This window comes from Monodon monoceros, unplaced genomic scaffold, assembly GCF_005190385.1.
Source record: "Monodon monoceros isolate NGI ecotype Baffin Bay Population unplaced genomic scaffold, NGI_Narwhal_1 Super_Scaffold_15, whole genome shotgun sequence".
NCBI lineage: Eukaryota > Metazoa > Chordata > Mammalia > Artiodactyla > Monodontidae > Monodon > Monodon monoceros.
Window position 1 is genome coordinate 35,208,563 of NW_021703771.1, and position 26,043 is coordinate 35,234,605.

The 26,043-nt window shown below is 35.9% G+C and overlaps 1 protein-coding gene across 3 annotated transcripts in view; it reads right to left on the minus strand.

Annotated features, from left to right (window-relative positions):
- Positions 1-26,043, minus strand: part of HACE1 (HECT domain and ankyrin repeat containing E3 ubiquitin protein ligase 1) — a 94,238-nt gene that overhangs the window by 30,366 nt on the left and 37,829 nt on the right. For all 3 annotated transcript variants that reach the window (XM_029223904.1, XM_029223902.1, XM_029223903.1), the window contains 7 exons: positions 25,830-25,926; positions 24,776-24,877; positions 23,672-23,778; positions 17,734-17,884; positions 11,297-11,631; positions 6,355-6,423; positions 6,021-6,108 (listed from right to left, as the gene is read on the minus strand). In XM_029223904.1, coding sequence (XP_029079737.1) covers positions 6,021-6,108; positions 6,355-6,423; positions 11,297-11,631; positions 17,734-17,884; positions 23,672-23,778; positions 24,776-24,877; positions 25,830-25,926 — 949 coding nt within the window. The remainder of the gene's footprint in view (positions 1-6,020; positions 6,109-6,354; positions 6,424-11,296; positions 11,632-17,733; positions 17,885-23,671; positions 23,779-24,775; positions 24,878-25,829; positions 25,927-26,043) is intronic.

Sequence of the window (26,043 nt, forward strand, 5' to 3'; positions counted from 1 at the left end):
TCAGTCACTTAACTGTCAGATTTACTTAACTAGCATGCTAAATGCCCTTTCTACAAATAATCATTCTTAGACCTTTATTTATAATAAGTAGTTCTAGATAAGGTTCTGACATTGCATCCACTATTCACAAAAAGGCAGATGTGAGCTGAAACACTTTGACTACCTAGAGAGCATATTTCTTTTAATTCCCTATATTATCAACAGAAAAGACTTGATAAATTAAAAGAATTCAATATCAGACATACAATTGAACACACTCTCAATTTCTTTTAAACCCAAGAAGGCTTGTAAGAATGAATTTCCACATCCAGAAAAATTATGTTGCATGTTCATTTAATTTTCTATGAAAATAATCTTTATGGCTAATTGTAATTTCCATCCTCTGAATATATGCAGCAACTAGAAAGGAATTTGTTATCCTTTTTTCTTCCCTTCCTCCACCCTAAAAACTGAAGAATAAGATCTCGTGAACAGTAAATAAAGTCTCTACCTTTTGTTCTTCTGCCAGGTATGCAAACTGTAAGTGATTTGTAACTTTATTCATCAGAAAGTATTATTGAGTACCTAGGATGTGTAAAATGTAAAAATTTCATTGCTGAAAACTGTTTAATACACTTAAAGAGATGAGAATAACATTGGAACAATATAACACATAATGATATCAAGTTCTAAACAGTGAAGTACAGGCCACAGTGCACTAAGAATTCAGAGACTGTGCAGATAAGTGGAGTACAAAGGCTTCATGAGGTCCTGGTCTGAACCAGGACTTAAAGATGGGTAGGTCTTGCTCAAGAAAAGAAAGCACACCAGGCTAAGGGAGACAAGGAAAAAGGCTCAGAAGGAGAAACTGTCTCCGCGGAAGATGCAGTGAAGGCGCCGGCATAACCCTACACATATTGAAAGAAGGAAGTTTTTGTAAGTAAATCAAGGACATAATTATGGGTCTTTCGAATCAAGTAAAAGACACAGTGGCCACTGAAGATACTTGGCCAGAGGAATAGCATGGTAAATGCACTCATTAAAATGAGAGTAGTACCAGGATAAAGGGAGGCCATCTAGGCAGCAGTAGAAATAATACGTATAGACTGATACGGTCCTGGTCATGGTAGGAAAGAAGAACAATGAAGTAAATCTGAAAGACACTACTCCTCTGAATAAAGAAGAAAAGTAAAAGAAGATCTCTAGGGGCAGAACTTAAAATCAGAAACAGCTTAGAGGGGGAACCCCAGCACCACCACCGTCTACCCCACTCCTAGAAGGCACTGGTGGAAGACAACGAATGAGGTTTTATATGTTCTGAATTTAAGGTTACTTAGAATATAACTACTAAGAGCTTAGAAATAAATACTAGAACGTTCTGCAGCTGAGACATTAAGAAAGAGAGTCATGAACAAAGCTGAAATGGGAGACAAGGTAATGTCCCTTGTTCAAGAGATTAAAGATACAGGGACAAACACCAAGAACAGAGAAGTTTATGATCACAGGTCAGGATTGAGAATTTGCTTATTAGCAAATGATACACACAGCTAGAAAAGTCAAAGGAGAACCAGGGTGGTGCAATACCACAAAAGCCAAAAGTTTCAAGAGATAAATACGATTCATGTCCAACACCACAAAGAGGTTCTCTCTCATGCAATTTTTAGGATACGAGTAAATTTCTTCATCTGAGCTAAACTAAACATTTGTTTTCTTCAAAAGACTTAAACATCTTTTTATTAATTCTTAATAAAAATATTTTTATGAAAATAACTGGTGCAAGATTAATTTTTGCCTTTTAATGTCTGTTCTTTCAATAAGAAAAGAGTAAATGCTCCCTTTTCCAAAGTTAAATGTATAATTTTGTCCATACTTCTAGCAGTTTTCCACATTTTGAATAAAATGCTGCTGTTGTTATATGCATTACTGGTCATATAAATAAAATATTTCATTTTTAGTAAACAGGCTAGAATGTTAAGTGCTTGAAATTTTAATGCTGATTATTCCTAAAACTTAGGTAAAAGAGGAGAGAAAAAATATTACACAGAATTAATGTATTTAAATATGGGCTTTGAAGTTTGATAAACATGGTTTGAAATCCTAGATCTGCCACTACTAGGTTTGTGATCTTAGGGGAATTACAAGTCCTCTCAGAACTTTAGTTTTCCTACCGGTAAAATGGGGAAAATAATACCACTTCAAGGGCTAATTCTGAGGATTAAATGAAATAATGCAAATACAGAACAAAATAATAATAATCATAAATTAACTAACGTTTATTAAAGCATCTATAAGCCAGGTACTGTTTTAAGCACTTTACATGCATTTTCACATTTAATCCTCACAACACTCTGAGAAAAAGGGACTTTTATCATCTCCATTTCATAGAAGAGAAAAATGCAGCACCAAGAGGTTAAGTAATTTGTGCAAATACTCAACTCCCAGAACGCTAATAGATGTTGTTCTTATCACTCACAACAACGTAAAAATTATTGCGAATAAGTATTTTAAATGACAGTAAACTTATCTGCCATTATAAGATATTAAATATTAAATTCTATCCTTCATATAGAAAATGTGGACCATTTGAAAATAAATACAAGTGGCAATTTTTTTAAAGTAATTCGAATGTAACATTAAAAGATACAAAATGCTACCTTCAAAAGCTAGTAAGTTATCTGTTAAGATCAAAACATCCACACACACATCCATATACCTACAAAGCCAAAGAGCACATTTCTGTATGTAAACTTTCTGAGTACCTGCATTTCCATAAAATAATTCACAAAACAGGACTGATTACAGAGGCTCTTCTTAATAGTATTTGTACAGCAATACAAAATGTCTCTCCCTTTAACTAGCAGGCCACCTGAAAACCACCAACAGAAGAAGAAGTCAATCCCTTAGCAGAGGTAGTTGTTTTTGTTTTTACTTTTTTTAATTGCCTCCAAGTTACAGAAAATTTCTTAGTATAGTACAATGGTGGGGGTTTTTTCCCCTAAGGTGAAAGTAAACTGCTAACATGAATAGTACAATGGGGTGTTTTTTTTCCCCTAAGGTGAAAGTAAATTGCTAACAGGATGTCCAGTTACCCCTAAATACTTCAGTGTGTATTTCCTACAAACAAGAGAATTCTCCTCCACAAGCAGTTTACAATCATCAAAATCAGGAAATTGACACTGATATATTACTATATCTAATCTTCAGACCCCATTTCAAGTTTTGCCGGGATCCATTTAATGTCCTATATAGCATAATGACTCATGAACTGCATTCAGTTGTCCGCTTTCATTCTGGCACAGCTGTTCAGTGTTTTCTTAATTTTCATGACCTACATTTAAAGATTGCAGGTCAGTTATATTGTAGAATGTCTCTCAGAGTTAGTCTGATGATTTCTCATGATTAAATTCAGGGTATGCATCTTTGACAGGAATATCAAAGAAGTGACACCATATTCTCAGTGCATCCTATCAGCTGGCACACTGGTATGTCTGCTGTGAACACTGCCAAGCTTCTCCACTGTAAAGTTCCTTTTTAATCTTTGTAATTAGTTAGTATTCTAAGAGGAGATACTTTGAGACTATAAAAATATTCCACCCTTCATCAAACTTTCCATTTATTCATTAATTCTTTCACTATAGACTTACAGGTTCCGATTTTATTTGCAATATTTTGCCATCATTATTTATTTTGATGTTCAACTTGTTCCAGATTTGGCCAGTAGAATCCATTCAAGTTGGTTCTCAACCGTTTTGACATAACCTCATAATTCTCTGCACAACTTTCTGGCACAATAAGACGATCCAGGCTCATCTTGTACTTTCTCTGAATTAGCCATTTCTCCAACAGGCCCTCGTTCATTGAGAATGGTATTCAGAGACCAAGAAATGGATGCCAGGTTTGCTGTATCTATCTAACCACATAGGAAACTATAAGTTCACAGTGATATCTCCAATTCCAATCCAATAGTACATGATTCATCGTTTTCCTCCATTTTTGAACTTTCTCCAACAGTGAGACACATTATCTTTACTATACTGACTTATTCAATGAACTGCCCCACCTCATATATAATCAATCTTCTGTCACTGACACGGACCATTCACTGCATAGATACCCTATACCCCACTCAAGCTTTGTCAAATTACTCTGAGCAACTGTCACCACCCTGCACACTGGACATCCTCCATATACCGTGCCAACTCACATACTCCGTGCTGAGCTCCTCTTCTACACAAACACCCTCCTTAGCATGTCCAAGCCCCTCACTGGGCCACCACTATGCATGTGGACACCCGCACTGGTCAGGCAACAAAACCCCCTCTGTGGGTCAAAAAGGTGGATAGCTAATGCAGATGCTTTTGCAGGAATGGAAGAGGGAAAATGAAGTGAAAAGCAGAGACAGTATTAAATATAGCAAACTACCTCTTTCAAAAACTAAAAGCTTCTTTCACCTATAATCTCATTTACCCTAGAATGGAGTAATTTAGTGTAGATTAAGAAAATGAACTTAAGAACCAGATGGACTTTTAAATTTTGGTTCCCCCACTTAGTAGCTGAATGACTTAAACAAGTTGCTTAACCTCTCCGGCTTCAGTAAAAGAGTACCTATCTCACATGATTGTTACAAAAATAAAATAATCTATGTGAAAAAATGTATGGAACCTGACATAAAGTTAGCATTAAATAAATGCAAGTTATTACTACTACCTTATCTTTTACATCATCATTATTAAACAGATGCCAAAGGAGACCTACATACATGTGTATAATTTTATAAAGAATAGCTCTTAGCTTTCTTTAATTTCTAAAAGGATCAGTGTCCCTGAAGACAATTTAAAATATCTATAGCCTTTATCTTATGACTACTAACCAAACCATTACCTCCAGTCTAGCCTACATTTCAGACAAATTATTTCCTAAAACTTTGCAGGATCATGTCATTCTCCTAAAATTATTAGTGGCTCCTGACAGCCTAGCAAATGGAGAGTCTGCAATCTGGCAATCAATGTTCCATACAGTATAACCCTAATCTACCTTCCCAGAATTACATCTCATTCCTCACCTACACAAAATTTCTGCTTTAACCCACTGTATTTTAATACACGTTTCCATCTATATGTCCTGACCCATATCTTGGCTAGAATGTTCATCTTCCCCATTTACTCCTTTCAAAATTTTGCATGTTTTTTAGATTAAAATCCACCTCCTCTTTGAAATCTCCCTTGACTACAGCAGCCAAAAGCAAGCTCTTCCTCCCTTAAACTCCTAAAGAATCAGGTCATACTGTAATTACTGTATTTTACGGGTACGTTTATTATCTCCCGTGCTAGACTGAATTAAGATCCCCTTGGAGACAGAACATATCCTTTCTATCTCCAAAACAACTACCATTTATTGAACATATATACAAGTCACTATTTGAAACTTATTATTCACCATGGAGGTTTTATGAGGTTGGTGTCATTATCTCTGTTTTACAGATGAAGAACCCAAGGCTCAAAGATGTTAGAAATATGCCCAAAGTCACATAGCTGCTAAGTAGCAAAACAAGCTTTTCCCAAGCATGTTTCATGAAACATGAGATATATGGAATGAACCTTCATCAGGGAAAGCTCTCAGGTCAATTAAGTTTGGAAGACTAACAAAGCTGAATTATTATTTTTACCAAAGGGCTTCTCAAAGCCTTTAGCAAGCTGCTGATATGCTTTATTAATCTCCAACAGGGCATGTGTTATATTTCCCAAATGTATTTGGGGATAAAATCCCCAAGGACCATCAGCCTTATAGGACTAGTGTTCCATTTCAGCAATGTGGCAACACGTTGTCTTTGCACATAGTAGGCACTCAATGCACATTTCTTAAAGTTACTCCTCATACAAAAGTTACATACTAATGTAACTCCATATACTAAAGTAAAGAATAAGGTAATGTCACTCCACTTACAGCAGGTGGTCTCAAGTATAATAATTACTGAACAGTATTCAAATTAGCTGAACAGTATTCATTAGACATTCTAAAAACAAGATTAAAAAAAGCACTACCTGTGCTTTTATGATATGCATGAATCTTGACATCAGTTCAGGACATTCAAGGAGGAAGTGAAAGTGGTCAAATATAATCTTGGGATTCCTAAAAGAAAAACACATTGTTTACAGGGATGGGAAGGATGAGTAGCATTAAGTGACATGCAAATTTAGATATACAGATATTGAAACAGAATAAAAATGCATATTAATCCACACCTACTATACTTGTACTTGTCATTGAGCATTTTTTGAATAGTAACAGAAGTAATATTTTTTCTGTTGTGATAAAAACTGTAAGAAAAGAAAGAAAAGGCTACAATAGTAATCCATGAAACCAAGAAAGCTTTACCTGTTAACAAAGCATTTTAAAACTTCATCATGTTTGCAGACAAATTCGATGAAACGGGGTGAAGTCATTCTGTGGGGGGTAAAAAACAATCAGAACACACAGACCAAAGTTGGTGATATGGCAAATGTGACTATGCGTTGAATTGGACTGGCTTCTACACACACAAAAAATGGGGTTTGGATTGTCTTTATGGAATCTGAGGCATGCCTAGTCAATTTATAATAACTTTTCATTAACAGATGATATAAACAAGTGACTTTTTAAAAACCCTGAAATTTTAAGCATCTCTGTCTATATGTTTCCAATACATGGTTAAATGATCCTATAGAAAGTGACATTCACCATCCTACATGTTAATAACATAAATGATGCTTAAAACTCAAATATTCTGTACTAATTCCAGATCAGTTCAATGAGTATCCTAAAGATCAGAAAACAACCAAAAACAGCAAAGTATTGTTATTTCTGCAATTATTAAAAAAATTATAGCTTTTCTTCATCTATCAGAAAAGGAAATAATAAGCATGTAGCGTAAGCCCAGATAACTGGGTTTTCTCTACTCTGTAATGCAAGTGCCTGACTTAAGGTTTGACTGGTGAAGTATCCACTTCAAAGATGGCTATCTCGAATAAACACAATGCCAGGCCCACAACTAGATAAAGAGCCAGGATGCCTCCCACTGAGTCTCCTTTGTTTCAGAGATCTTGGTTAATTTTGATAACTGACCATTTGGGCTACTTGTTTTTTTCTCTTCTCATGCTTTATACTCCCACTCTTACGTTTAAATTCACCAATAGTGAGCCCTCGAAACCCTAGTCCCCTGCCCTCGACCCCAGGCTTGTGTGTGCTCTTTCCCTCTTTATCTCTCTCTCCCCCCACTCCCCCATGATGACCTGGCTGTGTGGCCCCAGGTGTGCCATGTAATTTCCAGGTCCTATAAGTAAAAAAACTTTTTTCCCCCTAAGTTTCCAATGGTTATTGCTGAAGGACATCCTGTAATCATACGAAGAATCACAAGGGCCAGTCCGGCCACGACATTGGTTATTGATAGGTGGAGACTGGCACACAGAACAACTGGTATACTCAGCAGGACTGCATGACTGCCCTGCAGGGAACCAAGAGGAATGCCCTCTGGCTGCAGCTTGCTTACCACCACCTAACTCAGGTAAGTAACATCATCTGGGAAAGGAGCACCACTTGCTGGGGATCTGCCTTGCAGCAACGTGCTTTTGAGTACTGCCTCTGTCATGTGTTGCCTGAGACATCCAACCCAAAAGGTCACAGCTGCCAACAATCTCCTCAGAGCAGTATGATCAAGGCCATATATGGTCTAATGAGACAATGAGGCCACTGATTATAAAGGCCTTGAATGACTATTAATGTGTGTGAGGATCCTCTTCGCCTCAAGGCCAAGGAGAGCTAAGGAAACTGAATTGGACAGCAAGGCTATTACCACAACCCAAGGAAAGGCTCTGGGCTAAAGGCACGAGAAGATTCCGTAGGTGAGGAGGGGAGACCTCTGTCTGTAACCACGGTGTCAGTATGTTGTGCCTAGACTAAGTGTCCTAACCTAGCAGAGTACAATAGCCTCACAGTGGAAACCAATGGCACCACCTGAGGGAAAATACACCAGAGGCCTATGGTCTGTGTCACCACTTCACTCACTACTGTCACTCTTTGTCCACTAACCCAATGGGATATCGGGTCCAATCCGTGGTATTACGCTACTGAAAAATGAAGCGCCAGTGCTTCCTAAGAACACTGAGGAGGTACACCGGCTCTTCGATAAACGCAAAACCCCTTGGTCGCTACCTGGGCATTATTCAATGCTATGCATACTAACATGCCAAGAATCTGATATTATCGGGTTGGCCAAAAACTTCGTTCGGTTAATGAATATGTTGTTCAATAACGTTCTTGGTGAAAATGAAAAATGTGTCTTCTATTTTTACTTAAAACCGAACGAACTTTTTGGCCAATCCAATACATTTCAAAAGCCTGGGAGCTTTTCCCAAAGAGCCTGAGTATCTGGTGCTAACAGAGGCAGACCACAATCCTGGAGTATTCTCTTGGGACCCCTTGAAAGGAAAGCAGCCATCTACAAAGGGGCTAACAGTGACGTCATCTAAAATTTTCCAGTAACAACACATAAGATTAAGGTAATAGGAAAAAAACAAGAAGTAGAAACTGAGTTCAAAAACCACTCCTTAATTCAAAATTCAAACCCTTCTCAAAGATTTTATGCAACAGGAAGAGGAGAAGGGAGCAGACTACTGCAGGTTTTCTTGTTTGTTTAGAATGAGCTCTAAATTGTTGCGACCACCAAAATGCATCAACTGGTCAGTATCTCTAAACACCCTAAAATCCATAACTTTAATCTTAAAGATCCATCTGGACTACAAGCTTGTTTCCTCCAAGAGATCACAGATGCTGAGCCCCTTTCCGCTTTCCCCTGAACGGGGCAGAACTAAGAAAAACGCCTCACAAGGCATCCCTGCCACCAAGGCAAAAGCTGACAGGGTTAGCAAGGCCTCTAAGTGAGGAAAAAAACGGATATGAGAAGGCAAAAGCACCCAGAGCCACAAATATTCATACCAGGGCACCTCCTCTCCTCACTTGGATATTTAATGCCTGGCACCATGCCGACTCTTCCATACTGCTAAGGCTCACTGTGAATGGAAAACATTACGACGAGGCCCATCTCCTGCTGTGCAAAACTGGCATGGTCCAATGGATTTATCATTTCCATGACCATAGTGACCCAAGTGACCCCCTCTTCATTTCCAACCCTGGAGAAGCCCCATTTGACCCTGAGTCCAGGGAATTCGTTTTACAGGACACTCCCCCTAATTACAGGTTGGCCCTACTACATTTTATTGGAACTGCCAAAACCATCCAAAAGGCACTAAAAATCCTAGGAGGAAACTCACATTCTTTCTCTGTCCCTTAAGATGTAAGTCTTACCATGTTTTTGAAATACAAATACCCTAGGAGGTAACTAAAACTCTGCCCACAATCACCTGAGCCTGAAGGGAAAAGAGAAAGGGAAAGAGGCCTTTTAAAATATAAACTGTTGTAAAACCTCTTACCCCAAATCTAGTCCACACCCTCCTTAAGAAAACATGTCAAAGACAAATACAAATCTTAAGTCTTCTCCACAAATATTTGTAAAAAGCTTTAACCGCTGGAGCAGGTAACCTTAACTTGTTCCATCTGCCAGACACAATTTGGACTCAAAGGTAGTCTGTAAACTAGTAAGTTGTATATTGTTGTACCTGATCCACAGCTAAAATTTTAGAACGGAAGCTATAGGGTCTCTGTGTCTGGCTGCATGTTTTTGTATGTCTATACAGATGTATGTTATATGCAAGTGATTTTTTTTCTCTCTACCTCTGGATGGTATTGACAAAATTAATTTGTAAAAGAGCTGTATTTAATTGGCTTAAAAATAAATACTATGAATTAAGTATTCCTAAAACTCAGTAATAAACTAACCCTAACGTTTTTCAAGTTCATGTGATCTGGGATAATCTTCTGTAAATAAAAGGTAGTTTAAACTTGTTGGTTTAATTTAAAAAGGCATATCTCAGATTTATCAACATTAGATATAATGCAGACATGCAGCTTTTATTCTACTTGGGTTTACAATTCAAGTAAGTTCATATTATCTAGGTTACACAATTTGTTAGCAAGAAAAATAGCTTGGGATGACGGCCAATTTTGTCTAATGCCTAATGAGACTTTCATGAGTAAGACATAATTGTTAAGAACAAGTGATTTAAGTGGAGTAAAGTTTAGGTGAACTTTTCAGCAATAGCTGTGTTTCATGGTATGTCTACTTAAAAAGAGTTTCCCAAATCTCTTTGGTAACTTAAAAACTTCAGAGTTTTGCTAAGTTAAATTAAATGATGGAAAATTTACTGAATATCTAGGTCATTTCCAAATAAGGTAAGATATTGAAACATTAATTACTAAACATAGGTTTATCCACTTTTGGCTTTCTGTTACAGAGGAACTAACGATAAATTTGGTTCTCTTAGTAAACATGTCTTGTACCACACTGAAAAATTATACTATAAGGAAGCACTCTTGTGGATATCAGATTCTAGTCCTGTTAACTGCCTTTGAGGTTTTCTTTTTCTACCTGTAAACTGTACTGGATGCTGAATTTTCATTTCCTCCAATATCCAGCTACAATTCTCCAAATTAATGTTTCCAATTTTTCTCCCACCCTTCTCACTTGGAATCACTGAGAACTAAAACTGCTCCTTTTCCAAATCCATACAATATAAAGTAGGACAACTTGATGTAAAATTCAGAGAAACAACAACAGCTCATATATGGACAATCTTTGTGCCTGTTGCTATATGGGCCACTCAGAAAAATCACCAGATACATTCAGACTGCAAACCAGGAAAATCTAGCAGATTGCCTCCACTTTATCCACTTCAAAGAGGCATCCGTTTCCAAGATGGCTATCTCGAATAAACATAATGCCAGGCCCACAACTAGATAAAGACCCACCCCTCCATCTCCAAGCTCCTTTGTTTTAGAGATCTTGGTTGATTTCAATAACTGACCATTTGAGCCACTTGTGTTTTCTCTTCTCATGCTTCAAATTCCCACTCTCATGTTTTAAATTCACCAATAAAGAGTGAGCTTTCAAAACCCTAGGCCTCTACCTTCAACTCCAATAAAAAGAGAACCCCAGGCCCTCGAGCTTTCTTTCTACTGGCAACCTTGCTGTGTGGCCCCAGGTGTGTCATGTAATTTCCACGTCCTGTAAGTAATAAACCTTTTTTTTTTTTTTTCAAAGTTTCCTGATGGTTATTGCTGAAGGGTGTCTTGCAATCATAATAAGAACCACAAGGGCTGCTCCAGCCACAACATTGGTTATTGATAGGCAGAGATCAGCACACAAAACAAGCAGAAACCTTCTTACCCTGGAGGCATCTGACAAGAACAGCACATGTAAAAAGCTTGAATGACAGCACTTAGCCGGTTAGCTGTCATAGAAATAACATCCTGGCAGTCTGCACTGGCTTCCTGTTTCCCTCCAAGAGCATCTGGTTTAGATTCCCCTGTGCCAGTGGATAGATTTTCATAGCTCCCAGGTCCTGGAGGTTCAAATGCAGGAATGGAAGTACCATCTTGATCTTGGCCTTTTTGTTTCAGTAAAATAGAAGTGATATCCGTTGAGTCCTTTTTGTTTTTCATTAATTCTGTAGCTATTAAAACTAGCCATTCATCTAATGAGTGCCAAAGCAATTCAAGAGGCTAAGAAAAAAAGAAAAGTGTTTTTTTAAAACATCATTCTTAAACTGCAAGATAAAAAACCCACTCAGACAAATATTATAGAAGAGAATATTTACTCTAGATACTTTTATTTTCCCAAGTTTATGTGTCAGCAATGCCTAAAGGTAAGTAACAAAAACATAAACCTCATATAAATGACAATTTCTTCATTTATAGCAAAAACTTAATTTGCACTTATTTATTCCTTAGAACAAAAAAAGGAAAATTAAACTCTAACAAAAAAATGCATAAGCAATATTTCTTTTAAAATTTTTCAAATATATTAGTTTTAAACCATACATTACTTTTATGAATACAATCCCCCTAACCTTTACTGTATTAATGTGTCAACTATTTTTAATTATGTTGTTTTTCAATTAAAAAAATGAGAATTCATAAAGAGCTTAATAAACTTAGTTTACTGCACTCTTCTTTACATGGAATCTCTGAGATTTTGAAAATTTATGATGAGAAACTTTAAAATATGACGTGATATTTACATCCACACACACACACACACACACACATATACATATACAGGCATACCCAACCACACACGAATCCATCTCTAATAACTAGAAACTATCAAATATTGGCTAGCAAATCCATAATTCAAAGTAAAGATTAACTGCTCAATAAAAAAGGAACACATAGGAGTAAACAGTTTCTTAATTCTATACTATTTTAAATATTCCTTTTGAGAATAATGAAATGTCTTGTAAGTTAACAGCAAATGAAATTTTATCTTTAAAATATTATGTGATCACAAATGCTATAACAGGACTAAGTACTACAGAAAAATGAAATATATATATATCATCTCTAGTAAACAGTAATTTTTAACACAAGGAGAAATACAAATGCCCAACTACTATTAAAAGACATGCTACTGGGGATCTAATGTACAGCATTGTCACTATAGTTATCAATACTGTATTGTACACTTGAAAGGTACTATGAGAATAAAGCTTTAATGTTCTCACCACAGCAACAGCAACAAAGTGGTAATTATGTGAGGTGAAGGATGTGTTACCTAACCTTACTAAACATTTTGCAAAATATACTTGTATCAAATCATCACACTGTATACCTTAAAGTTACTCAACCCTATGTAACAGTTACAGCTCAGTAAAGCTGGGGGGAAGAAAGACCTGCCAGAACATTTTTTAATCCCAAATAAAGATGAACAGTGAAGGCACAGGGGAGCAGGGGGGATAGTGGTTTAATGGTCTTCCATTCCTACACTATTCTAAATATTCCTATTGAGAGTGATAAATTGTCTTTCTACAAATGAATAAAAAGTTAATCTTACTTTTTGATTCTTATATGATCACAGAACACTACAAACTAGACCACATGCTTCTGAAAAACCCACCCTAAATATTTCAACTAAAAGAAATAATCTTACTTTTAAAGACTACTATGTAAAGAGATTATACAACCATATTTGGAACTTTAGGAAATGTTTAAATAACCTGTTCTGCCAAGCAATTCTTTACAATTATTATCTAATAAATATCCCTGCTGTTATCGTCAGCCTTTCTTCAGATTTCCAGAACACTCTAGTTGAGAATAATCTACTTATTGAATTTGCAAACAATTAAATCACCCCTAAGTCTTCACTTAAAAATTAAACCAAAAAGCAAGAAGGAAAAAACCCTACCACCATCAACAAAAAACCAGTTTACTCATTCAACAAATATTTAGTTAGTACAGCCTAGGTCAACAGGTAAGCAAAGTGAGAAACTAATTTCTGAGAAACCCTTTCTGAGGTTGAAATGAGCACCCTTCTCCTGCACAAAGAAGGCTTTTCCATGGTTAGTCACAGCAGTTGGATGCCTAACTTCTTAAAGGGTCCCTGAACTGCTTAAAAGAAGGGCAAGAAGCACCAGCTGCCATCAACACTGACATGGTACCTTCACTGAAAATGTCTTAATTTTAATCATGATCCAAGTTTGGGTCTATAGTCTCTCTTCATGAGAAAAACATTAAACCCTGCTAATAAAAGATGAAAAGAACTTCTTATGTCAGCAAAACTATTTAGCTTTCATCAAAAAATGAACTTCCAAAAAAGAAAGAACAGGTGGTGATGAAAAACTGCTTGAAACAAAAGGAAAAAGGAATAACTGGCCTCTAAGTGAGAAGGACTAAAACCCAGAAAATCCCCACACTAGATAGAGATGAAGGCTAAGGCTGGAAGTGATACCTGCTCCTCACGTGGATGAGAGTGCTGAGCCTGAACTACGATCATCCTATTCTCAAATACTGACAACCTGCAAAAATTAAAGGTGAATTCTGAATCATTCCAGAAATAATATCCAAAAACAGCCAGATCTGTGTAAAAATGATAGCGACAATAAAGATACCGAGAAAAGCTAGAAAGAGTTTTCAATAAAGTAGCACAGCAAAGAATTAAAAGAGAATGAGGGAAAAAAAGAAGTAGTAAATCATCTTGGGCTTTTCTTTAGTTTTCTCTTTTTCCCACTGTTTATTTATTCATTCACACATGCACTAAAACTAAATCCCAACCTTAAAGCATTTTTACCTAGGGAGTTGTCCCTTTGAAGACTTGTTCAGAAAATTCATTCCTCAATAACAAAAAGAATACTGTGAAAATAACTTTAATTTCTAACTGTAGTAGCAGTCACAGACAGAAAGGGTTAAAATTAATTTAAAAAATTAAAAATTAACAATTGCAAACCATATCTATGAGGCTTTTTTATACTCATACATCATAATGATAAAAAACATCAATACAAAGTACCGTACATATTAACTGTTACAGAAAAATGAGTCAATGACTATGGAAAATATTAGGCTGCTTGGCACTATGGAAGTATTACTTCATTTCATATTATTGAGTGATCTTCACCACAGAATTATATTCTACCTATAACAACGATTTGACAAGCATACATGATTTTCAAAACATTTCAAGTTAACAAGTCAAAGCTATAATATATAATCCCAAACTTGTTGGACAATTTAAAAAATCTCAAGATCCATGTGTCAAATGGAAAGCATTTTACTAACAAACTTATTAATAGCATCTTGAAATTCTCTGTTAATCAGACTGTTCTCAACTGGATAATGTCAAATGCCACGATCCAAAAGATAAGATCTTAAAGTTAAAAGTTTCTCAATCTTTCTTGGCTTCCAAATTTCCAATTATAATTCTATGAAACCGTTAATAGTCACAGCTTACTACTCACAAAAAAGGAGCATATCAAGATTCAAGAAGCCTAAACTCTCTTCCCCATGCTCACCCTACTTCTATAACCAGAACTACTTTCTCCTTCAGATGTTCCAAAGTTCACAAGGCTCTACATAAAAATCTCTTAACACTGAAAGAAGGGCTAAGTGTTAAGATTAACTTAAAGGACTTCGAAGATAAATCAGGAAACTAATAACAGGATGTTAAACAAACCTACTACAAACACATGGCCTATAAACCCACTCATTCTTAATGGAAAACCCATTAGCTAACCCCAACAATAAAGTGACATAGTAACTAGTTAATGAAATAGAAAGTAGGGATCAATTGCTACCATAGACAAAATGTGGTAAAAATTAAAATGGTATTTCCAATCTAAAATTGCAGCAACTCACCAGATGGTTCAGATTTTTACAACTTCAATCATCCCAAAATGAAAAGACCTTAAATACATGGATGACAGTGTAGTTTCTATTTTTATCCGTGTAAGTGGGAGGGCAGATCATTTTGCCATCCTCCAAAGAGTCCACATTTAATTCATAAAATTAGATAGAAAGAGATTAATCAGTTCCTTAAGAGTAACACTTGTTAATGTTTTAAAAAACTGGCTGCGTTTGTAACAAAAATGTTTTACCAAAGTGAAAGGTCAAAATTTAAGAGAAAATAAGTGCTCAGAGACAAAGGCAGTTGTCAATGATACAGGGGAAAAAAAAAAAAACCTTAAAAAGAGAAATAAAGATACTAACAAATGAAATAAAAGAGAAGGAAAGAACTTTATATATTATATATATCATTGATATATAACAATGAAAACAAAGAGTCTGGATTACATAAAAGAAAAGCTAAAAGAAAAGCAATAATATCCTTTTCTACTCTGTTTTATCTGTACTGACGGTCTAGATAGAAAAATAACATTTAAATCGAGCACTAAACGCCTATAAAGAGGTTACTTAGCACATAAGTATTTTCTGATATCATTAGCAACAGGTGGCAAATTGAAATTTTAACAAAAAATAAGACAATAATAAATATAATATATACTCAATTTGTCAATAGTGACCATATCTATACCTGGTTTGATTTTCATTCATCATTACAGATGAGTAGAAGGACAAGTAGAAAAATCAATCAGGAGAAGCTTCAGTAACAAACTGCATGAGTCATATTAGAACACATTAAGAACAACTTCCTGTAATATGAATGTTTGAGCAGTGAAACTCACTTAAAACAGCACTAACAAAACAGAGGATCAATAATTCAAATTCAAATTTTACAGACAGGAAGCTATCACTTCTAACTAGTATTAAAGGAAGTGGTACGTTGAAAAGCTAAAATCTGAATTACAAGAAGATGCATAACTTCCTTCTTCCAGGAGATGGCACAATAGGGGAAAAAAAAAGAAGGAAGAAAAAGACACACTTAAAACAGCACTAACAAAACAGAGGATCAATAATTCAAATTCAAATTTTACAAAGACAGGAAGCTATCACTTCTAACTAGTATTAAAGGAAGTGGTACGTTGAAAAGCTAAAATCTGAATTACAAGAAGATGCATAACTTCCTTCTTCCAGGAGATGGCACAATAGGGGAAAAAAAAAGAAGGAAGAAAAAGACACATATACACACACACACACACTCGCATGCACAACTGCGGGGGGAGGGAGAAGCATGCACATATGTGGCTGAACACTCCTGCACCAATGTAAAAAAAAAAAGAGCCTGAAACAGACGAACAGATGCACAGAAACGGATACATACCTATTCTAAGAAGTTATCACACCTATTCCAGGTATTAAAGAATTGACTAGTGTCAAAATGCTTGCTAACCATTTATTTGTGTCTGCCAAAAACTTGCCATGTAAGAATAGAATCATTTAGCATACATCATTAATTTAACTTTATATAACTTCGTATTTTATAGATAAGTAAAGCTGTCAATCACAACTCGTTTTTGAGGATGTGGCACATAAAAATATTTATATCACCTTTTGGATAGACAACCTATATTTATACCTAAAAGACTGTTTAAAGAAATATAGTTTTTCATGAACCCAAAAGCTGATTTTATACTATGAAAAGCTCTCCAGATAAATTACCTTTAAAAAAAAACATGAAAACAATTATTAAATTACACATTTGTCCAAAATCTGAGTTATATGAAAATATAATGCCATAAAAAAGCATTAACAATAGCAATTATAGTCATGTACATTTATTAACAATAGCCATTATAGTCATGTACATTTTGCTTACTTCACAAAATTGTAATTTGGCATGGTTACACTGCCTTGGAAATCTTTCTTCCAAGGATTCCATTCATAAATGTGCTTGTAAAGAAGCAGCAGCTGAAGCAATATAAAATACATTAAGAAAATACCTCAATGTTTCTTCCTTGAAGTTACCCAAGGAATTGTTAATAAACCCAATAAATGAAAGTAAACTTATTTAAAAAAAAACATACACGGACACACACATAACACAAACGATAATAAAACCTAATTAAAAACCGGATGTCTTCTTTCTGAATAAGACATATTTTTTAAAAATCGTGATGGCTGCATTTAGGACCTATAATCCAATAAAAAAAAGTAGATTTAATTATATTTAAACATTAAATACCTTTACCCTTAGAATAAAACACTACTGAAATTAAAATTTTATTTGTAAGAAAAACAGAAAGCTCACCAAATGAGACTTGCTGCTGATTAGACAGAGATGAAAGGAAAAAGGTCTTAGTTTACAAAGTGTCAATCACTGGTATAAACCAAATTTACATCCTGTTTATGAGGTTTCCAATTAATGAATGTATGCTTTGTCAAATTCATCTCTTTTACATCTATCTTCCTAACAACATCATATACTTTTCTGACCTTGAACACCTGGCTTCTTGGAGTTTTATTCCCATTGTAGCCCATATCGATTCCATTACTGGGAGAGGATGGACCAATTCGAAAGACATGACAAAATATCCTCACAATCCTTAAAAGGCTCTTCATTTGAGCATCATAATTACTAGATATGCTGAAAATAAAAATTAAAATATGAACAGATTAGATGGAATAAAACAAATTATATCTTAAAATACTGATTTTAAAACATTTTCATTACATTTACCATCTGTTTCATAATTTAACGAATAAAATTTCTTTCCTGTCATGATATGGGATGGAATGTTTTGTTTACCAGGAAGTTAGCAAATGTACATTATTTGGATTGCATGTGAATGATTTATTTACTTTTAAGTAACTAGAATATAACCAATGATCAAAGCATAAAATATGAAGAAAATCACCAGTATAGAACAGTATATTTATAAATTAAACTAATTCTTTAGAACTCTGAGAACATTTCACTGAGAACCAATAGTAGGAATGTTGATTATGATCTTAGGCCAACCCACAACTGAATTGTAGAGGCTGAACTCTACTATTCTATCCATAACCCCATCTTCCCTAACTCATCCCAGAATAGTAACCAATTGTTCACATACAGAACATGTACAAATTGAATAATCTTAAAGTTACTATCTGTATCAGGGTGGTTCTCCATATTATGGGTTGTCTTATGACTGTACATAAATAAGGGAAATACATCCTACTATGAAAAAGACTGATCCAATTAATACTAAACCGTATTAAATATAATATAAACTTTCTCTGACTAATCAAAAAGCCCTTCAAAATCCCAGTGCCTGGGGATTGTTCATCATCATCATGAATATCAATCATTGCTCTTCCACAGAGAAACTGCAGGAGTTAGGGTAAATGTGTATTGAATCTAATAGATCTTAAAAAAAAACTTGTTGCTGTTTTTCAGGGGTGGTTTTATTTTGAAACCTCCAACATCAGTTATCTTGTATTACAATGGTTACACAAAAGCAGAGTAAAGAGTTGCATGACATTTGGGCAGAATGATATGACTGCCTTTGCATAAGTTTAATCATCAAAGCTTACTCTATCTTCCTCAGTTCATTAAAATCTTCCTCTATGGTATTTTTAGGTATCCTCTAACATGAAAAACAATAATGATTAGTTATGTGGAAATAGCAAATGCCTATTCTAAGTATTCAGATTTGATAAGTGAAAAATCAGAGAGTATTTTCTATTCTGGTGACAACTGAACCAAAATTTCCTGACATTTTTACTTCAACATTCATGTTGTTTTCTCATTCTAAAAATTATTAAATTGTTAAAAACAATACATAAAAATTAGCTATCAGTTACAAGTGTTAGTAAAATACAATAGCTATTGCTATCCATACTGTATTTGACTGGGATAGCTACAACACTAGCAAAACTTTTTCTTTGTTTTACTAACTTTGAATCAAATGTGTATAGAATCATTAGTTTAACTCACACTGATTTTTACATATTTGCCTTTACAAAGTTGTTTTTAATTCTATATCATAAGATTGTTGAGACTGACAAAAGAGAAATGCAGTATGGTTGAAACTATTTCCTTCTTATATTGTGTTGCAGCTATTGGAAAAGTTAACTCCAATGACTCTCAAATTATTCTATGAGGGCTTCCCTGGTGGCACAGTGGTTGAGAATCCGCCTGCCGATGCAGGGGGCACGGGTTCGTGCCCTGGTCCGGGAAGATCCCACATGCCGCGGAGCGGATAGGCCCGTGAGCCATGGCCGCTGAGCCTGCGCGTCCGGAGCCTGTGCTCCGCAACGGGAGAGGCCGAAGCAGTGAGAGGCCCGCGTACCGCAAAAAAAAAAACAAAACAAAAAAAACCAAACCAAAACAACAACAACAACAAAAAATTCTTCTATGAGAAAGATGTGAATTTAATTTTCCTCTGTGAAATTACCATATATATAAATATTTGTTTTAAGTACCTGATTTAGGGAACTTCATGAGTTACCTTAAGGTAAGAAGTATTCTCTTATACAATGGAGTCTGAACATCAATTATTAATATAGTCTAATAACAGTCTAATATAAGATTATTAGACTATATTAATATTACTTTACCCAGTTTAAACTTCTTCCAATTAAGTCACTGATCTAAAAAATGTCATTTTTCACTTTCCAACCAGTGAAATATCTCTTTCATATTATACGAAAAGATCATAAAATCCAAACTTCATCACAAACTGCTCCAGCTCATCACAAAATGATAATTTCTTCCCAAGCCACCAGGTCTCAAAATAAAAGTTTAAAAATTAGTTTCCTAATTCAAAGCCCTGTTAATGTACTTACCTTTGTTAATATAAGATTATACTTTCATTCAGTGTCTTACTTAGCAAATAGCTGTGAATTCTCTTTTCATTTGCACATTGGTAACTATCTTTACCTTCAATCATAAATATATAGGAAGCAAGATGACTCACTTATTTAGTGAAACACAACACTATGTGCAAAAGGGCCCTCAATAAATATTTATTATCTTCAGCAAATATTCCTAGAATCACTTAGACAAAAAGGCTATCCATTTTTCCGAAAGTATGCTAAATAACACCTCAATTGCTGCTAGTTAATATGTATTTGAATTATTTTTTTAACTAAAATATCTATTAAAATAAGTGGCCAAAATTACATCACATTGTGGGTTAAGAAACATAAAATGATTGACAAATGAACAAAAGGAAGACAACCTGCAAAAGTACCATTAAACTAAATTGGCAGGGGGGAATGATTTGTATTTGAGGTCCTCTTAACAATCTACTTCGGTAGCTGTGAGATAACAGAAAAATATATATGTTTTCTGCCCCCAGCCCTTTTCCTGGCACAGAGCTCCTAAAAACCCTGTAATTTCTGAAGTGATAAGTGCACTAGGAGCACCTTCTGTTCTCATATTGGGTCTCTGACCCTGGTTCCTGACACAGAGCTCCTAAATCCCTTGGAATTTCCTGGGTGATAGCAGTAGCTTTTATTCTAATGAGGCAACTCTTAGTGGGCTTTTGGATGGGGGCTGGTCACCAGAAAGACCAAGCAATGATTAGAGACTTGGAATTTTCAGCCTTATCCCCCATTATCCAGAGAAGGGTGGGGGCTGGAAATGGAGTTAATGATCAACACACCCATGTGATGAAACCTCCATATAAAAAACAAAAATATGGGGGGTTCAGGGAGCTTCCAAGTTGACGAACACATCCACAAACTGGGAGAGTGACATTCCCCAACTCTATGGGGACAGAAGCTCCTGTACTATGGACCCTCCCAGACCTCATCCTATGTATCTATTCATCTGGTTGTTCATCAATATCCTTTATCATATTCTTTAAAAAACTGGTAAACAAAAGTAAGTGTTTCCCTGAATTCTGTGACCTGCTCTAGGAAATAACTGAATCCAAAGGGGAGGAGGTCGTGAAAACCTCTGATCTGTAGTCAGGTAACAAAAGTTGTGGGTAATCTGGGGATCCACTAATTCCAAGTGGCATCTGTGGTGGGGGACAGTCTCCTAGAACTGAGCCCTTAACCTGTGGGATCTAATGCCATCTCTAGGCAGAACTGAGGTAAACTGTAGGACACCCGGCTGGTGTCAAAGAATTGCTTGGTGTGGGGAATAAAAACTCCCACCTCTGGTTTCCAAAGTGTTGTGGGTGTGGTAGTAGTGTGAGAGTAAAGGAGTGTGGATGTGGTAGTAGTGGGAGAGTAAAGGAGAAACACAGCAGGAAGACTAGGTTTTGCCAAGATGGTACCAATACAGTAAATTCTAACACAATACTAATAACCAATACTGGTTACCAATCCCAACAAAGAGATGTTTACAGACCAAATTGGCCATAATAACATACTCTATAAGACATAGGAAAGGCATCATTGTAAATGGTGAGGCAGTAAGTCTAGCAAGGTAATTTTAAAACTTGTTCTGGCATGGATCCCTCTTTCCTACCCTGTTTCTCCTGTTCCACTAATATCGTTGTCATTTTTAAGAGCTAAATTGGAGCCCAGGATCTGCTCTTTATCCATTAGTAAGGATGTAAATCCTGGTTCTTCTAGCCTAGCAAATCACTGAAATTCAATTTTCTTATATATAAAATGGAGATAATATCTAAATCACAAAGTCACTGTGAGGTTTAAAGGAAATAATGTATCTGAATGTTCTTTAGCTTATTAGAACCTGCTTAAGTACGTATTAAAGGTGAACTTAAAATAAAAACAGAGAAACATAAATGCTTTCTGATTATTAGGAAGAGCAGAAAATAGGGCAGAGATTTAAGTAGAAAAAACAAGTTTTCTAATGTAGGAAAACAGGTTAAGGTATTATGAGGAATTTAAAAGAGAACCATCATTATCACCAGCAGCATCATCATCTCTACTACAGGCCAGACATAATGGTTGGCACTATGCTTACAGAACCTTATCATTTCATTCTTACAACAATTCAGTAAGATATTTACTATCATTTTCCAACAAGGAAATAAAAGCCTGACTAGACTGTAAATTAAGTGTAGGGTGAGATCTTGTCTGTTTCACTCACTGTTATCTAGCAGATGGCCTGGTGGATAGCAGGCACTCAAAAATATGTATTGGATAGATGGATGGATGATGAAAGGAAACTCCAAAAAGTTACTTGCTGGGGTCACACAGTAAATGGTGATGTCTGGATTAAATATGAGTCTAGCTGACTCCAGAGCCCATGCTTTTACTCAGTATGTCTTAGAAAGTCCTCATCATATAAATGGATTAACAGAAATGACTAATAAAAGGAGAGCATTATGTAAAGTTGGAATTCAATGAATCTTATAGACAAAGTTTAAAGTAGCATCAAAAGTAGAAAGAGAATAATAGAAAAATTAGCAAATGGCATACTGAGTAGGACTGCTGAAGAAAGACTTAACAGCTAAAAAGACACAAGAAAGTAATCTTGGACCATGAAGTGTAAGGGGCCTTCTAAGCAAACAGTACACAGTGTGATTCTGGTCTGAAGTATATGAAAAGTACAAAGGAAGACAGGAATAAAGGGCTAACATAATGGACTTGACAATGTAGCTGATTTACAGAAGCAGCATACAGCTGGGAGGAACAAAGTCCAGTTCCACATACAGAGGTGAGAGAAGACCACGACCTATTCTAATACTGTCAATGTATTAAAAGTTGACATGAAAAGAAAACTACTGGGTTAGCCAAAAAGTTCATTTGGGTTTTTCCAGCTTACGGAAAAATCCAAACGAACTTTTTGGCAAACCCAATCAAAGGAAGAAAGCATCCATAACAGAAGTAGGCCAAATTTAAGCTAAGAAATAACACATTAATCATTTTTAAATGGCTGTTTACTCCTAACTGGGGTGACTAACCACATACAAACAAGCGGAGGTACAGGAAAACATATAAAGGCACTAACTTCAAGGACTTAGTGATGAGCCATTAAAACCAGAGAATTGGAAAAAAACAAAGAACTGAACTGAGCGGGACAGTTCAGGGAGAAAACTTTATAAAGAAGCATGAGGGTATAATACTGCAAGGCTGAACAGTAGCCTATACCCAGTTTTGTAAATTACTGATCAAGATTCCTAAACTACGTTCTTGATTCTTCTCTATGAACATTTTACTTACATGACTAGTCTAAGCAATCATTTTCTAAAATTCTAGACACAGAAGTCCAAATCAACTTAATTAAGTCTCTATTTTTAGTCTCTTTAGACAGGCTAAAGTCTCCTCAGGAATAGCTGATTGCCCTGATCCTTTAAAACAAAACAAACAGTGATAACTCAACAAATGTTTGGAACATCTTAACACTGACAAAAGACATCAACAAAATAATCAACAAAATACACTATTCCCAGAAAAGCCTAAAAAGTGACGAAGCTGACAGATATTGCTGCCTACTGATTTGCTTATATTGTGAAACACTTACCTCAGCAACTTATGACCATTTGTTGTGGCAACTTCAGCAAGGCTTGTTAGAATCTTTAAATACTGGTTCTCACTTTGCTGAGATAAATGCTCCAGAACTTGCCGTAACTAATTTTTTTACAAATAAAAAAATGTGATTACATAATAATCCACTAAACTTTGTCAAGAAATTAAGTACCTATTAGTTTAGTAAGTATCCCAAAGCTCAATTAGCTGAAACCAAGTCCTTTACAGTTATTTGGTCTTGCATAAAATCAAAAGCTTATAGAGAGATAAGATGACATACAATGTTTGTTCAAAATCACCCAGTGAAAACGTATAAATAGAGAGAACAGAAATCACCAAGTTTATTTATGGAAAATTAATTCCAAACTTCTAAAAATGTAAGAAAAAAACTCTGTAATTATTCAAAGAGTAGAACTATTAACAAATACAGAGCTCAGTAAACTAGTGATTACTAATCGTAACATGATATTCCTCCTTAGATTCTTTTCCTCTACCTATGGGAAATATTCTAATTATCTTAAGGAGAGATCAAGGGCACAGAGGACAGAAGACTCATAGGGCCAAATATTAGCATAAAGTTTATTAATTCTTATATAATTCATACTTAACCTATAATGCAGATAAGCCAATTCAAATTACTTAAATATTTATAATAATAAAATCAATAAACACATTTGTAAGATGCCATATACACCAAACATGAACAAAGCTTGTTCAGGGGCTTCCCTCGTGGTGCAGTGGTTAAGAATCCTCCTGCCAGGGGCACTGGTTCAAGCCCTGGTCCGTGAAGATCCCACATGCCACGGAGCAACTAAGCCCGTGTGCCGCAACTACTGAACCTGAGCTCTACAGCCCGCGAGCCACAACTACCGAGCCCGCATGCCACAACTACTGAAGCCCACATGCCTAGAGCTTGTGGTCCACAACAAGAGAAGCCACCAAAATGAGAAGCCTGCGCACCACACCAAAGAGTAGCCCCCGCTCGCCACTAGAGAAAGCCCACATGCAGCAACGAAGACCCAATGCAGCCAAAAATAAATTAATTAATTTTAAAAAAAAAAGCTTGTTCATTTAATAGCTACCAGCACAATTACATTACCATGTTTTCTCGGAGATCTTCATTCTGTGTCATTTGAATAATTGTCTGGAAAAGCCTAGGGTGATACTGAATTAATACTTCACAAGTCTCTCCATATCCACCCTAAAAACAAGATTTAAAATTATCTAGGTTTAAAAACAAAACTCCTAAAGGAAAACATTTCTTTTATATATAAGTCTGACACCAAATATGTGGGATTTCCACACCAACCAATTCTCCAATTCTCTGTGGATACCGATTGGGTGTCCAATTTAATTCAATTATCATGCTAACTGCCTAGAGTTAGGGCAGACCACACAGAAGGGTTCCGTCCCACAAGAGTACCCCCCACTTCAAAAGCCAATCACAAGTCCAGGTCATCCATACTTCTGACTAACCAGCTGTAAGTAAGGAACTCCCGCGACCTCCTCCTCAGGTTTGATAATTTGCTAGAACAGCTCACAGAACTCAGGGAAACACTTTATTTACCATTACCTGTTTATTATAAAGGCTACAACTCAGGAACAGGCAAATGGAAAAGATGCATAGGGTAAAGTATGTGGGAAGGGGCACAGAGCTTCCATGCCCTCACTGGGCATGCCACCCTCCCAGCACTTTGATGTGTTCACCAACCCAGAAGCTCTCTGAGAACCACACTGTTTAGGGTTTTTATGAAACTTCCATTACACAGGCCTGAAGGACTAAACTCAGTCTCTAGCCCCTGACTTCTCCCTGGGGGTGGGGGAGGAAATTGCCTTCTAATTACATGGTTGGCTCACCTGTCAACCAGCCCTGTTCCTGAAGCTACCTAGGGCCTTTCAGCCACCGCTCATCTCATTAATATACAAAAAAACATGCTTATCACTCTGGAGATTCCAAGGGTCTTAGAAGCTCTTGTGTTAGGAACTGGGATAAAGACCAATATATATTTCTTATACTATCACAGTACCTTTTAAAGATCATATTCTTAACAGAATAAAAATCTTTGCACCCATCCTCTCATTTGAGGAAAAAAAGTGATCTTGTCGGTTTCTCTTACGAAGTAAGGGACTAAGAATATACGTGAACAGCGTACCTGCACACATAAATCCAGAGGGCTTACTCCATTTTTATCTGGCAGGTATTTGGCTCCTCGCAACAGAAGAATCTGTGCTGTGTCTCTCTGACCATGACTGTACAGAAACAAAGTTTAAACATATAATCTTTTTAAGTCTTTCTCTATAAATTATGGACGGTTAGTATCAATCAACAGAGGATTAATAATCTTAAAAAATTGAGAGGAAGATCTG